General features: G+C 38.7%; 1 protein-coding gene across 23 annotated transcripts in view; it reads left to right on the forward strand.

Moving 5' to 3' along the window:
• Positions 1-15,740, forward strand: part of FSD1L (fibronectin type III and SPRY domain containing 1 like) — a 94,428-nt gene that overhangs the window by 21,564 nt on the left and 57,124 nt on the right. For 12 of the 23 annotated variants that reach the window (XM_008257054.5, XM_089318941.1, XM_089318924.1 and 9 more), the window contains 2 exons: positions 712-843; positions 14,230-14,331. In XM_008257054.5, coding sequence (XP_008255276.1) covers positions 712-843; positions 14,230-14,331 — 234 coding nt within the window. The remainder of the gene's footprint in view (positions 1-711; positions 844-14,229; positions 14,332-15,740) is intronic. The other 11 variants (XM_051855999.3, XM_008257219.5, XM_089318964.1 and 8 more) reach the window with 1 other exon arrangement.

The raw sequence follows: 15,740 nt of genomic DNA on the forward strand, positions 1-15,740 counted from the left end.
ATGGGGAACTCTGGGAAGTCAAGAGATTTGGAATGCTTTATTGGCTATACTGCTAGTAACTAGTTACATGGCTTTGAGCAAATCAGCTGTATTTTTGTCTGTAAATGTAGGAATTTGACTGCAAATTCTAGTCATTAGATGATGTCTGTTGTTCCTCCTAGCAATAAAATTAAGTGACTGATAAATCTCTTAGGACCAGTAAGAAATTGCTTAGTCATTTAAGCTTTGTGTAGCTTGTATCAATGGCAGTGTTTTGCAGTACCTGCATGATTTTAAAATTTACACAAAATCAAACCCTCACTGTATGCCCAAACTCTCTCTGAGAATTACTGAATTAAAATCTCTGGAATATTTTATTAAAATGCTTCCACACAGATTCTGATAAACACCAAAAGTGAAGAACCTCTGATTTAGGTCTGTCTTAGAATGTGAAGGTCTGGACAGAGTTGGGTGCTTTAAATCAACTTTTCATCTTGTCCTGTGGAAACAGTATTACAAAACGTGAAGAGAATATGGGCCAGTCTATAAAAGGCAGTGTAACTCATTGTGTAGCTGATGTACTATAGCATCCGTAGCTAACTTCTTGCGTTTATCTCATTCTAAAATCTAAGATAGTTTATAATGTAAATATATCCTCTCCTTTAAATATGTCTTTTAGTTTTTAATGTTTGACAGATTTTCAGTAAAATTACTATTCTGTTTTTTAAACAGGAAAATTCTTCTAACATACTTTCAGAATTAGATGAAGAATTTGATAGTTTATACACTATATTGGATGAGGTGAAAGAAAGTATGGTTAACAGTATCAAGCAGGAACAAGCTCGTAAATCACAAGAGTTACAGGTGAGATAACATGCTATTTAGATATGTACACTTTAGTTACTTAATGCTTGATTTATTAAAAGCAAAATTAATGAATTTCTGAGTATAACTACTTTTAACTTGTAGAATAGTGGTTCTTTCTTTTATCCATAAATATTTAAAAATTATGGTTTAAAAATCATAATATAAAATTATTCTCTTAGTCATTTTTAAGTATACAGTTTGGTAGTATACAGTTTGTTATGTATATTCGCATTGTTGTATAAACAGACCTCTAAAACATTTCATCTTATAAAATGGAAACTCTGTCCCTAGAACAGAGTTCTTAGTTTTCCCATTCTACCAGTCCTGACAAAAATACTAATTTCTGTTTCCATGATTTTGATGCTATAAATATCTCATATATGTGGAATCATGCAGTATTTGTCCTTTTGTGACTGTCTTATTTCACTTGGCATATTATCTTCAAGGTTTTTCCATGTTGTAGTGTGTGCCAGGATTTCCTTCTTTTTTTTTTTTATGGCTGAATAATAATCTATTGATATGTGTGTCACATTTTCTTTATCTGTTCATCTGTCTGTGGACATTAGGGCTGCCATCACCTTTTGACTGTTGTGAATAATGCTGCAGTGAACATAGGTGTGCAGTTATCTCTAGGATTTTGTTTTCAGTTCTTTTGGGTATATAGTCAGAAGTAGCATTACTAGATCGATCATATGGCAATAGCATTTCTAGTTTTTAAAGAGATGTCCATACTGTTTTCCATAGCAGTTCTGCTAATTTCCATTCACACCAACAGTATGTAGGAATTCCCCTTGCTCTGCACCCCCACCAGCGTTTGTCGGTTTCTGTCTTTTTTATAATAGCCATTAATATCTCATTGTTTTGATTTGCATTTCCCTGAAGGCTAGGGATAGTGAGCATTTTGCCACTTGTATTTCTTTTGACAATTATCTATTCAGGTCCTTTTCCCATTTCCTAACTAGATTTTTCGTTGTTGTTGTTGTTGAGTTTTTTGAGTTCCTGATATATTCTGAATATTAATCATTTCTTGGTTAAGTAGCTTGCAAATATTTTCTCTGATTTTATTGATTGTTTCCTTTGCTGTGCAAAAGCATTGTGAGTTTTATATAATCCAATTTTATATAAACCAGTGTCTTAGAATGTTCTCTTATATTTTCTTCTAGGAATTTCATAGTTTCAGGTCTTATGTTAAGGTTTTTGACACATCTTGAGTTGGTTTTTCTATTTGGTAAGAGGTAGGGATCCAATTTCATTCTTCTACACATGTATCCAGTTTTATCAGCACTGTTCCCACTATCCTTTCTCCAATGTATGTTCTCGGTACCTTTGTCAAAAATCAATTTGCTGTATGTAATGGGTTAATTTCTGGGCTCTCTGTTCTATTCCATTGATCTAAGTGTTGGTTTTTATTCCAGTGCCGTGCTGTTTTTCTTTTTTTAAGATTTATTTATTTATTTGAAAGGCAGAGTTACAAAAAGGCATGGGTAGAGAGAGAGAGAGAAATCTTCCATTCGCTGGTTTACTCCTTAAATAGCCACAAAGGTCAGAGCTGGGCCAATCTGAAGCCAGGAGCCAGGAGCTTCTTCTGGGTCTTCCATGTAGGTGCAGGGGCCCAAGCATTTGAGCCATCTTCTGCTTTCTCATGCTATAACAGAAAACTGGATCCGAAGTGGAGCAGCCAGGTCTTGAACCGGCACCCATATGGGATGCTGGCACTGCAGGTAGCAGCTTTACCCAGTACACCACAGTGCTGGCCCCACTATGCTGTTTTAATTACTGTAACATTGTAGTAAGCTTTGAAATCAGGTAATGTGATGCCTTAAGCTTGATTTTTTTTTCTCAGCATTGTTTTGGCTACCCTAGGTTTTTTGTGGTTCCATATGAATTTTAGGATTTTTTTTTCTAATTATGCAAAGAAAATGTCATCGGTATTTTGATAGCAATTGCATTGAATCTATAGACTGGTTTACATGGTATCGACACTATAATGCTATTAATTATTCCAATCCATGAACAAGAAATATCTTTCTATTTTTTGTGTGTCCTTGACTTCTTTTATCAAGTTTTATAATTTTTATAGTATAGGTCTTTCACATCTTTGGTTAAATTTCTTCATAAGTATTTACTTTTTTTGTAGCTATTGTGAATGGGATTTCTTTTTTGTGAAGATTTATTTATTTGAAAGTCAGTTCAGAGAGAGGGGGAGAGGGGTGGAGGAAGACAAGAGAGAGAGAAAGAAGAAGTTTTCCATCCACTGGTTAATATGCGGCAATGGCCAAGGCAGAGTTCCTCCAGGTCTCCTATGGGGTGGCAGTGACTTCCACTGCCTTTCCCAGGCCATTAGGGAGCTGGATTAGAAGTGGAGCAGCTGAAACATGAATGGGTACCCATATGAGATGCTAGCATCGCAGGCAGTGGCTTTACCCACTATACCACAACAGCAGCCCCTGGGATTTCTTTCTTGATTTATCTTTCAGCAAAGGCATTATTGGCCTGTAAATGTGCTATCTTTTTTCGCATGTAGTTTTGTATACTGTGACTTTTAACAACTGTTTGCTAGATTGCCTAGATTTTTCCATGTAAAAAATCATGTCATCTGCAAACATAGGTATTTTGACTTATTCTTTCCTAATTCTATACCCTTTATTTCTTTTTATGCTATTTCCTATTGCTAACACTTCTAGCACTATATTGAATAGTAGTGGGAAAAGTTAATATCCTTGTCTTGTTCCAGATCTGTGGGGAAATATTTTTAGCTTTCCCCTAGTCAGTATGATATTGACTATGTATTTGTGACATATAGCCTTTATTATTCTAAGATATGTCCCTTCTGTACCTAAATTGTTAAAAGTTTTTATTATGAAGGGAACCTATGATCTGTGAGTGCTAAATTACCCTTGTATTCCTGGGATAAATTTCATTTGATCATGATACATGATCATTCTGATGTAGCATTGGATTTGATTTGCTAATATTTTGTTAAAAATTTTTGCATCTGTGTTCATCAAGGATATTTTTCTGTAGTTTTTAGTTTTGTCTGGTTTGGTATCAGAATAACAATGGCCTCATATAAAGGGTTTGTCAGAGTTCCATCCTTTTCAGTATTTTTTTCCAAAGTAATTTTTATTTAAGGAATACAAACTTCATTCATTTCATAAGTACAACTTTAGGAATATAGTGATTCTTCCACCATACCTACCCACACTCCCACCCCTCTTCTTCTTCCCTCTCCTATTCCCAGTTGTATTTTATACTAAGATCTATTTTCAGTCAACTTTATACACCAAAAATTAAGTCTATAGTAAGTAAAGAATTCAACAATTTCTATTAAAAAAGGGAAAAGAAAAGAAAAAAGAAAAAAAAGATTTTCTCAAGAGTCGAGCAAGGGCTGTTGAAAGTCATTGCATTCTGAAGTTAATTTCACTTTTTTTTTTTTAGAAACTTAATTAACTTTAAAGAAGCACCCAAGAATGATGCATCTTTTGTGAGCACTTAGACATAACTGTAACATATGAGACAAAAGAATATCCTCTACTTAATACATTAAAAGAAACTAAGTCTTTGGGAACATGTTTTATCATTAATTACAGAAGCACCTAAGAAAACAAGCTTTAGAGTTGGACTCTTTGGCATAACTAGAACTTATGAGACCTAAGAATATCCTCCTCTTAATACACTAAAATGGAATAACTCTTTGAAAACAAGTTTTACTGCTAGCTCTCCTGATACAGTTCTTTAAGGGCAGAGGTCCTGCATGGGAAGTTAGTGCACAGTGACTCCTGTTGTTAATTTAACAGTTAACACTCCTATGTATGTTGTCAGTAATCACCTGAGGCTCTTGACATGAGCTGCCTACTCTATGGAAGCCTTTTGAGTCCACAAGCTCTGTCAGTATTTAGACAAGGCCATAAGCAAAGTGAAAGTTCTCTCCTCCCTTCTGAGAAAAGTACATACTTCTTTGATGACTACTTCTTTCCATGGGTGTTTCACTCATAGGGTCATTCATGTAGGACATTTTTGCCACTGTGTGTTGGCTTTCCATGCCTGAAATGCTCTTGTGGGCTTTTCAGCCAGACCAGAATACCTTAAGGGCTGATTCTGAGTTCAGAGTGCTACTTAAAGTGATTGTCATTTTATGAATCTACTGTATGGACTGCTTCCCATATTGGAGCAACTCTGATGTATCTTTGTTGATTTTCTTTCTGGGTGAAGTCCCCCAATATTAAGTTTATATCCCTCACTATTGTATTTAGGTGTTAAAGTCTCCCCATTGTTATTATTTTGGAGTCTGTTTTTTTTTTTCCTTTAGATCTAATAATATTTGCTTTATATGTGTGGGTAGTTAAAGGTGTGTATATATTTATGGTTGCTATATCTTCTTGCTGAATTGGTTCTCTTAATACTATGAAATGTCCTTTGTCTCTTTTTCCAGTTTTTATTTAAAATCTGTTTTATCTGATAGGAATGTAGCTACTACATCTCATTTTTGGTTTCCATGTGCATGGTATCATATTTTTCCAACACTTTACTTTTTCAGTCTACATACAGACTGCATTTCAGTCTGTATCTTTACTTGTGAAGTAAGTTTCTTGTTGGCAGCGTATAGTTGGGTCTTTTTTTTTTTTATCCATTTGATCAACCTTTATCTACTGACTGGGGAATTTAATCCATTTGTCTTCAAGGTTAATACTGATAGGTAAGAACTAACTCCTGTAATTTTTTTGGTTGCTTATGATTGCTTTTATATTCCTCATTTCTTTCTGCCTCTCTTTGTGTTTTGGTAGAGTTTCATCATCAAGCAGTTGGATTCCTTTTCTCTTTCTCTTTTTGTGTGTGTACTCAGTGAATTTTGTGCTGTATGTTTTCATGGTGGTTGTTATGATCTTTTTACTTCTAATATATGACTTTTCAGAATTTCTTATTGGCCTGGTCTGTTTGGTGGTGATGCATATTTATAGTTTTTATTTTTCTGGAAAATCTGTTCTTTCTTGTTCACTTATAAAGGATAACTTCACTTGATATAATATTCTTGATTGGAAGTTTTTTTTTTTTTTTCATTCAATATCTTGAGTATATCATCTGATTCTCTTCTGGCCTGTAAGGTTTCTGCTGAGAGGTCTCCTGTTAGTCAGATGGATTTTCCTTTATATGTAACTTGATGTTTTTTCTCTACTGCCTTTAGGATTGTCTCATTGTCCTTGACTTTTTGACAATATGACTGTATTATGCCTTGCATAGTGTCTTTTTTAGTTGGCTCTGGTTGAGGCCCTTTGAGCTTCCTGTATTTAGATGTGCATGTCTATTTCAAAACTTAGGAAGGTTTCAATTCTTGTTTCATTCAATAGGTTCTTGATGCCTTTTTCCTTCTTTTCTTCTTCAGAATATGAATACTTGTTCACTTAATGGTATCCCTATGTATCTCTTAAGCTTTCTTTCTTTTTTAAAGATTTATTTATTTATTTATTTGAGAGACAGAGTTATGGACAGAGAGAAGGAGAGACAGAGAGAGAAGTCCTTCCATCCGCTGGTTCACTACTCAAATGTCCATCATAACAGCTGGAGCTGGGCCTATCTGAAGCCAGGATCTGGGAGTTTCTTCTAGGTCTCCCACGTGAGTGCAGGGGCCCAAGCTTTGGGCCATTTTCCACTGCTTTCCCAGGCCATTAGCAGAGAACTAGATCAGAAAAGGAGCAGCTGGGACATGAACTGGCACCCATATGGAATGCCAGCACTGCAGGCGGAGGCTTAACATACTCTGCCTCAGCACCGGCCCCTGAAGTGTTCTTTTTAATTCTTTTGTCTTTATTTTTGTCTCACTGGGTTATTTAGAAAGTGTCTTCCTCAAGTTAGAAATTCTTCAGTGTGGTCTATTTTGTTGAAGCTCTCAATTGTATTTTTTTTTTCATTGTTTGAAGTTTTCAGCTCCAAAATTTCGATGGATTCTTTTTAATGATTTCTGTCTCTGTTGTATTTCTCATTCCTATCATGCATTGTTTTCCTCATTTCCTGTCTGTATTCTCTTGCATCTCATTGAATTTCTTTCTTTTTTTTCTTTTTTTTTGACAGGCAGAGTGGACAGTGAGAGAGAGAGACAGAGAGAAAGGTCTTCCTTTGCCGTTGGTTCACCCTCCAATGGCCGCCGCGGCTGGCGCGCTGCGACTGGCGCACCGTGCTGATCCAATGGCAGGAGCCAGGAGCCAGGTGCTTTTCCTGGTCTCCCATGGGGTGCAGGGCCCAAGCACTTGGGCCATCCTCCACTGCACTCCCTGGCCACAGCAGAGAGCTGGCCTGGAAGAGGGGCAACCGGGACAGAATCCGGTGCCCCGACTGGGACTAGAACCCGGTGTGCCGGCACCGCTAGACGGAGGATTAGCCTAGTGAGCCGCGGCGCCGGCCTGAATTTCTTTTTTTTTTTTTTAAAGAATTATTTATTTGAAAGAGTTACACAGAGAAGGAGAGGCAGAGAGAGAGAGAGAGAGAGAGAGAGAGAGAGAGAAAGAAAGAAGGAAGTCTTTCCTCTGCTAGTTCACTCCCCAGTTGGCCATAATAGCTGGAGCTCTGCCGACCCGAAGCCAGGAACCAGCAGCTTCTTCCTGGTCTCCCATGTGGGTGCAGGGGCCCAAGAACTTGGGCCATCTACCACCACTTTTCCAGATGAGAGCAGAGAGCTGGATTGGAAGTGGAGCAGCTGGGACTCGAACTGGCAGCCATATGGGATGCTGGCACTGCAGGCAGCAGCTTTACCTGCTATGCCACATGCCGTCCCATCATTGAATTTCCTTAGCAGCATTATTTTGAATTCTTTTTTCATTTTTTCATAGATTTCCTTCAAATATGGTTCATTCCAGAACTGTTGAGAACTATTTGGAGGTGTCATGCTTCCTTGATTTTTCATGTTTCCTATATTCTTATGTTGATATTCACACATTTTGCTTAACAGTTACTTCTTTATGGAGTAAGTTTCCTTGGAAAAGACTTGTTCAGATGAAATGTGGGGTGTCAGTCATAGTTGTTTTGGCTTTGGCTCTAGGTAATCCTAGAAGTTTAACTTGTGAATGATTTCTTCAGCAACAAATCTATGTCAGCAATGTCTAGGATTGCCACAATTGTCTAGTTGGTAGCAGTTTGTGGGGATAGTAGAGGCAGGCTTCCAAAGATGCTTGTCATCAAGCCCTAGAGAGTTTGGTGCACATCACACTAGGGTTTGTGATGGATGGCAGTAGCCATGTTTCTGGTTCTTTGGGGTCCAGAAAAGGCTGTCCTTTTTCTTGCCAGGTGAGCCTGAGTGATGCTGGAGCTTGTGGCACCAATAGCCCTGGCCCTAGAACTGTCTGATGTGAACGAGACCTTTCTTAGATCATGCTGTGTAGGTGTGGTGATTCTGGGACTTACAGCTCTAAAATCCCTAGTCCCAGCACTAGAGGATGTGATGGGGACTTTACTCAAGTCCCAAGGGCTGAACATGGGTTATGTTGGGGATTGTGCTCTGGCAGGTGTAGGCGTGGAGTAATGGAATCCAGGTATAATATTCCTTAGGTCCCATAGGGTGGGTTCTGGTTACTCGGAGGAATGCAGTACTAATAGTCACAGTCTTGGAACTGCAGGTTATGAATGGTACCCTGTCAAGTTCCATGGGAAAAGCGTGGGTTATGCGGGGGATTGTGCCTTGTTATCTGTGGGTCTGCAATAGTAGAATGGAGATGGAGCATTGTCCTGGTTCCACAGGTCAAGCACAAGTGTTGCTGGGACCTATAGAGCCAACAGTCACAGTTGCAGAGTTACAGGATGCAATGGAGACTACCCAGGTCCCACAGGTTGATCACAGGTTATGCTGAGGTGAGGATTGTGTACTAGCTAATGCAAGCCTGGATCTGTGGGATGCGGGTAGGGTTTCCCTCAGGCCCCACTGGCTAACACAGATGTCCTTGGGACTTACAGAAAAAGCTGTCACAGATTCTGAGCTTTAGGATGTAGTGGGGTTCTTACCCAGGTCACTCAGGGTGAACTCGGGTGACTCTTTGGACTAAAGCTCAGACAGTCCCAGTCTCAGAGCTGCAGTACTCAAAGGATACCTTATCCAGGTCCCACATGGCGAGTGCATGTTATCCTGGGGATCATGCAGTTCTAGAGCCTAGGAATGCAAATAGGGTCTTCCCCAGGCCTCAAAGGGGACTGCCCGTGTCCCTAAGTCTTAAGAGTAACAACAGTCAGAGTCCTAGAGCTGCAGGATGCAATGAGGTCCTTACCCATGTCTCACAGATCAAATGCTGGTTATGTTGGGAACTGTGGACCTGGCAGCCTCCCACCTGTAGTGGAGGAATGTGAATAGCCACGCCCCCTTCCCCACTTCCCACTGGTGAGTGCATGTTACTACAAGGATTGTAGCACCAATAGCCATAGTCCCAAAGTTGCAGGACACAGAAGGAACCGCCTGTACTTCATACCTGGCATGCAAGGGTGACATGGGGCTTTTGCCCTGGTCACCCAGCACTCTATGCTAAGAGTGCAGAAGCAGACTTGTTCAGATCTCATCATCTAGGCTTGTGTGTGGGTTGTTGAGCCCCAAGAAGCAGAGGGTTCTTCTCTAGATTGCACAGGATAAGGGAGCAAGGTTCTGGGGATTATACCCAGCAGTTCCACAGTTATGGAATGCAGAGAGGCATTCTCTGCCCAGTGAAGTTCTTGGGTTCCAGCTCTGAGACTTTCTGGTATTGATGGGCTACTTGCTGTCTCCTAAGACAGTTTAGCAGTGGCTGTTCCACAGTAGCTTGCATCTGAGACTTTTTCAGTAGAGGGAGGACTGTGGGTTCCTTTTTAGGAACAAAGCAGTAGTTCAGACTCCAGTTAACTTTCTAGACTGAATTTAAAGCCATTGAGGACCATAGGATTCTCTTGCAGTTAGTGCTGCTGGGCGTGGCCATGGCTGGGGTTGTGGAGCTTTCTGCTTATCTTTCCTCAAAAAGATGGAGTCTGCCTGGCTCAGGAGCCAGGGTGGGAGCTGCCTTGTGCTTTGTTCCTCTGTCATTGCTGGCTTTCAGATTCTCTGTGCATTTTAGAGTCCTCGTTACTTCCTTACTGAAGTTTACCTTCAGACAGCCTCTTGGAAATGCAGCTCTTTTTGTTTTTCTGGTTCTTCTTTGGAGAGTTCAGGGCCTTTCTGTTTAATCATCTTGGATCCAATCTGTAAAGGAATTTGACAAACCTTTAAAGTGTTTTACATCTTAATGTTTAAAATTTATATTTAAAAATGTAGTTTAAAATGTCACTCAGCACAATTTATAGGATAAATCAGTGATGATACTTGATTATCAGATCCACTGTTTGATGCATTCATTCAGTGAAATTTGAGTAATTCCGTTAAAACAACTACTGTGATGGATCTTGGGTATAATATGGAAAAAAACAGCTTGTGGATTTCACATTCTAGTGGAATATAATTTGAAAGAAGTGCAAAAACAAGGAAAATCAGATCTTTTATCACAGAGATTAGATTTATAAGGATAAGCAAAAATGTACAGTACATAAATATCTGATTTAATAATAATTTTTTTAAAAAAAGATTTATATTATTTGAGAAGGCATAGGTATAGAGGAGGGGGGTCTTCCATCTGCTGGTTCATTCCCCAAATAGCTGCAACAGCCATAGCTGGGCCAATCCAAAGCCAGGATCCAGAAGCTTCTTCCAGGTCTCCCACGTGGGTGCAGGGGACTCAAGCAGTTGGGCCATCTTTCACTGTTTCCTAGACCATCAACAGGGAGCTGGATCAGAAGAGGAGCAGCCGACACATGAACTGGCTCCCATATGGGATGCTGGTGCCTCAGGTGGAGGCTTAACCCACTAAGCCACAGCACTGGCCCCGCAAATGTTTAATGCTGTAAGCATTTTACAGCTGTACATAATTCAGAAGAGTCAGGAAGAGAATTGACTTATGAAGCAGTTCTAGGGCATGCATTTGGCTCAGTGTTTAAATGGTGGTTGGGTCTACTGCATCCCATGTTGAAGTATCTGCTTCAAGTCTTGGCTCCACTCCTGATTCCAGCCTCCTGCTAATGCACATCCTGGGAGATAGTAGGTTATGGCTCAAGTAATTATGTCCTTGTCACCCATGGGGGAAAACTCAATTGAGTTTCCAGTTCCTGGGCATCTGGGGAGTGAACCAGCAGATGGGAACTCTGTTTCTCTCTCTGCCTCTCTGCTTCTCAAATAAATAAAAATCTAAAAAATCAGAAGCAGTTCTTTCAAAGCTGGGTTGAAGAGATTTGAGCAGGGAATTTTTAATAAAGGAAAGAAAGGGAGAGACAGTTAATTTGTTGAAACAAAGATCAAAAGTCCTTAGGGCTGGCATTGTGGCACAATGGGTTAAGCCACTGCCTGCAATGTCATCAACATTGTGTATGAATTGTAGGTTATAGAGAATCTCTGTTCTTTAAATTCACAAAATCATTCATAATTTCTATGAATAATTGGTAAATTAATGCTCTTTAAATTAAATTATATATATAAATTATAAATTATATTACCCTCTCCCCTTTTGAAAATACTTAATTATTTTTATTTGAAATACAGACAGAGCTCTTCCATCCTCTTGTTCACTCCCCAAAACCCACAACAGGTGGGACTGGGCAAGGCCAAAGCCAGGAGCCTGGGACTCACTCCAGGTCTTCTATATTGGCAGATCCAAGTACTTGAGCCATTTCCTGCTGCTTCCCAGGGTGCACATTTGTAGGAAACTGGAGCCAGGACTCAAACCCAAGCACTCTGATATGGGATACAGACATCTTACGTGGTATCTAAGCCACTGAGCCAGATGTCCACATCTCCCTTTTTATTTTGCTCTTGCTTTTAAGAAAAACTCGTAGAATTTTTTTAAAATATTATTTTCTCTCAAACTTTTATTTCAAATTGCTCCCTTCCACTTTTTTTTATTTGCTAAGCCCTGTGGTCTTTCTCTATACAGCAAGAAGATAAATTTTTAAGTAGAAAATTGAAACAGTTCCCAGTTTAACATTTTTCTTTAGTTCTGACATGGTGGGACAACTGTATTTGAAACAGTTCCAGGACTCTTTTATTTGTAATAATCTCTTTATATATAATTTTTCTTCATATTTTTGAAATGTTTTTATTTATTTATTTATGTATTTGAGATGTAGTTACAGACAGTGAGAAGGAGAGACAGAGAGAAAGGTCTTCTGTCCGATGGTTCACTCCCCAAATGGCTGCAACGGCCAGAGCTGTGCCAATCTGAAGCCTGGAGCATCTTCTGGGTCTCCCATGCAGGTGCAGGGGCCCAAGGCCTTGGGCCATCTTCTACTGCTTTCCCAGGCCATAGCAGAGAGCTGGATCAAAAGAGGAGAGCTGGGACTAGAAACAGCGCCCATATGGGATGCTGGCCCTGTAGGCAGAGGATTAACCTACTGTACCACAGCACCAGCTCCAAACTTCATATTTTTGATGCTAATATTAAATTGACTTTATCTGCCTCATTGATCCTGTTTTGTGTTTTCATTACTTTTGCCTAACCCTTTCAGAAAGTATATCTACAAATGGAGTGTTTTAAGTGGTGACTTGTTAATTCTTGCTGGGAAATCATGAGACCTGTACTCATAGGAGTAGTACTTTTGTGAAATTGTTTTCAGAATTTTAAATTAACACGTGAAAACCAGTTTTAACTCAGGATGTGACTGAATTGTTCTACTTCTCCTGATTAAAAATATAGAACACATCATAAATCAGTAAAATGAGCTATTGTTTATCCTTATTGCTAAACTTAAGAAGAAAATAAGTAGACTTGAATATGGAATAGATTTTCATGAATATCTGAAGAAGAATCTTAGATACATTTAAAATCTAACAAATGGGTCTGTTTCTTGCTTGAAGGTAATAGTCTTCTCAAATGACCTACAAATAATAGAGATGAATAGGAAAGATTGTGTTAGGTAGAATTAGTATGTGAGTAATGAAACAGAGAGTAACTATAATGGCTACTGTCTTTTGTTCCTCCTTGTTCCTTTTGAATTCTAGGTACAGGCTGAGTATCCCTTATCTGAAGTGAGTGGGACCAGAAATGTTTTAGATTTGGGGGTTTTTCAGATTTTGAAATATTTACATAAGTCTTCACTAGTTGAGCATATCCAGTCTGAAAATCCAAACTCTTGAAACTTTTTGAGCACTGATATTATGTTCCAAATGTTTGAGACTTTTGTAGCATTTTAGATTTTGGTTTTTCAGATTAAGGATTGCAACCTGTACTTGAATTTGTGATTTCTGTGCTATTCAGTCTGGGAAACTATAAATCAGTATTTATAGTGTTATGTCTTTCTTGAATGTGATTAAGTGGAGTATTAACATTATGCTCAATTGGATGTACCTGTAGTTTGATTCACAGACTTCAGCTTAAATAAGCTTATCTTTTTAAGGCAGAATAACAGAGTGAAAGAGATCTTTCATCTTCTGGTTCATGGCCTGGGCTGGGCCAGGTCAAAACCAGGAGCCTGAAACTCCAGTCCAGTCTCCCATGTGGGTAGCAGGGGCCCAAGTCCTTGGGCTCTTCTCTGCTGCTTTCCCAGGCACATTAGCAGGGTCTGAAATGGATCTGAATTGGAGCAGCCAGAGCTTCGTACTGGCATTCCGATATGGATGCCAACTTTGGAGATAGCTCAATCCACTGTACTACAATGCTGGCCCCATAAACAGCTAAATATTAACAAGGAATTTATACTTCTTTGAGATTGGTGCAGGGGTGTTGTGGTGCGGTGGGTTTGAACCACTGTGGGCAATATTAGGATCTCATATGAGTACCAGTTCGAGTCCTGGCTACTCCATTTGTGATCCAGCTCTCTGCTAATGGCCTGGGAAAGGAGTGTAAGGTGGTCCAATTGCTTAGACCCCTGTACCCACTTAGGAGACCCAGATGAAGCTGCTGGCTCCTGCCTTCTGCCTGGCCCAGCCCCAAATTTGGCTATTTGGGGGGATCTCTCTCTCCCCCTCTCTCTCTGCCTTTCAAATAAATAAATAAATAAATAAATAAGTCTTTTTAAAAATAAAGAAATTTAGTCTTCATTATAGAGAATATTTTCTATAGATAATTTTGGTACCTAAAATTATATGTGGTTTTCTGACTACTTTGCTCAAGAACAGTCTTTAAATTTGGTTTCTGATATTTATAATTGCTTTATTTTAAATTATGAGTATATCTTTATTTGTATATAGTTAAACTGTTTTGGATAAACCATAAGAAGAGGTTAAATACAAAGTATTAAAATAATTAAAATTTCTTAGTAACTGAAATATTTTTGTTCAGTTATTGTTATTATTTTTAAGTTGAAGATTTTGATGACAGTAAGAAACCTCATTTTAATGATTTAATTGTTGTTTATTTCTAGAGTCAGCTTAGCCAATGTAACAATGCCCTGGAGAACTCTGAAGAACTACTAGAGTTCGCGACAAGGTCGTTAGATATAAAGGAACCTGAAGAATTTTCAAAGGTACTAAAACAACCAACCAAAAAGCTACATTAAGACAATTTAAAATGGAAGTAGTATTAAAACAAAAAGTATTCACTCTTAGTTTTGGGCTTGTTTAGTCATTTCTCATACCAAAAGAGTCGTGGAGTTTTTTGATAAATAAAATGCTAGCTGTTCATTTATTTTAACCCAGACATTTAGTATGTATTTTGAGGCTATGAACAAATTATTTGTGTCTTTTGAAAAAAAATTATTTTATTTGTTTGAAAGGCAAAGTGACAGAGAAAGAGTGAAAGAGAGAGAAGGAGATTTTTTTGTCTGCTGGTTCATTCTACAAATGGCTGCAACAGCTAGGACTGGTGTAGGTGGAAGCCAATAGCCAGGAACTCCAGCCGAGTCTCTCACATGGGTGACAAGGGCCCAACTACTTGAACTATCTTCCTCGTCTCTCGAAGGCACATTAGCAGAGAGCTGGATTTGATGGGAGAAGCCAGGGATTGACCTGGAGCTCTGATTTTGGAATGCCATGTTGTAGGTGATGACTTAACCACGACACTGGCCCCAGTTAATTATTTTAGTTTAATTTTTATTTCATACTCAATGTAAATAAAAATGTTATTTCTGTTTCACTTACACGCTTACTGGTAATCTGTTTTAAAGGTACATGTGAACTTCATCTGAGTGATACTTTTTTGCAAACATTTCCTAAGGAAAAAGATTGATACTGATATTAGCATATTTAAAAACCTGTTTTGTATTCTTTTCTGTGAGTTAATTAGGAAAGCATCACTTGATGCATATATGCACTTGCTGCATACATACATACATACTATTGGTGGCAAATATCCCATTGCTTAGGTTAAGTAATTATTAGAATGTTTTATTAAAATATGACTATGTCAGTTGTTGTTTAATGAGTATGTTAACAAGTATGCCACCTTCCATGTTAATATTATAAAACTGAATTTTAAAAATCTACAAGTATTTCTTCTTTTAATAGAAGTTCTTTTGCTGTAAACTAGTATGCAAGTTAATTCTTAAGTTTGGAGGTGGGTCCTAAAGAAATTTATATTTGTATTTGGTAGGACTTACTATATAAAGGAATTATGAGGGAACGGTATCATACTTTAAATTACTTTTTCTAAAAGGATTTTGTTTATTTATTTGAGAGGTAGAGTTACAGAGAAGGAAAGAGAGAAAGGTCTTCCATCCACTGGTTCATTCCCCAAATGGCCTCAGTGGCTGGAGCTGGGCTACTCCAAAGCCAGGATGCAGGAGCTTCTTCTGGTCTTCCTCGGAGGTGCAGGGGCTCAAGCACTTGGACCATCTTCTACTCTTTCCTGGCCACAGCAGAGATCTAGATTGGAAGAGGAGCAGCTGGGACACAAATTGGCGCCCTTAAAGAATGCTGGTGCCGCAGACTGAGGCTT

Source organism: Oryctolagus cuniculus, chromosome 1, assembly GCF_051225735.1.
Source record: "Oryctolagus cuniculus isolate XC-2025 breed Fujian yellow rabbit chromosome 1, ASM5122573v1, whole genome shotgun sequence".
Lineage (NCBI taxonomy): Eukaryota > Metazoa > Chordata > Mammalia > Lagomorpha > Leporidae > Oryctolagus > Oryctolagus cuniculus.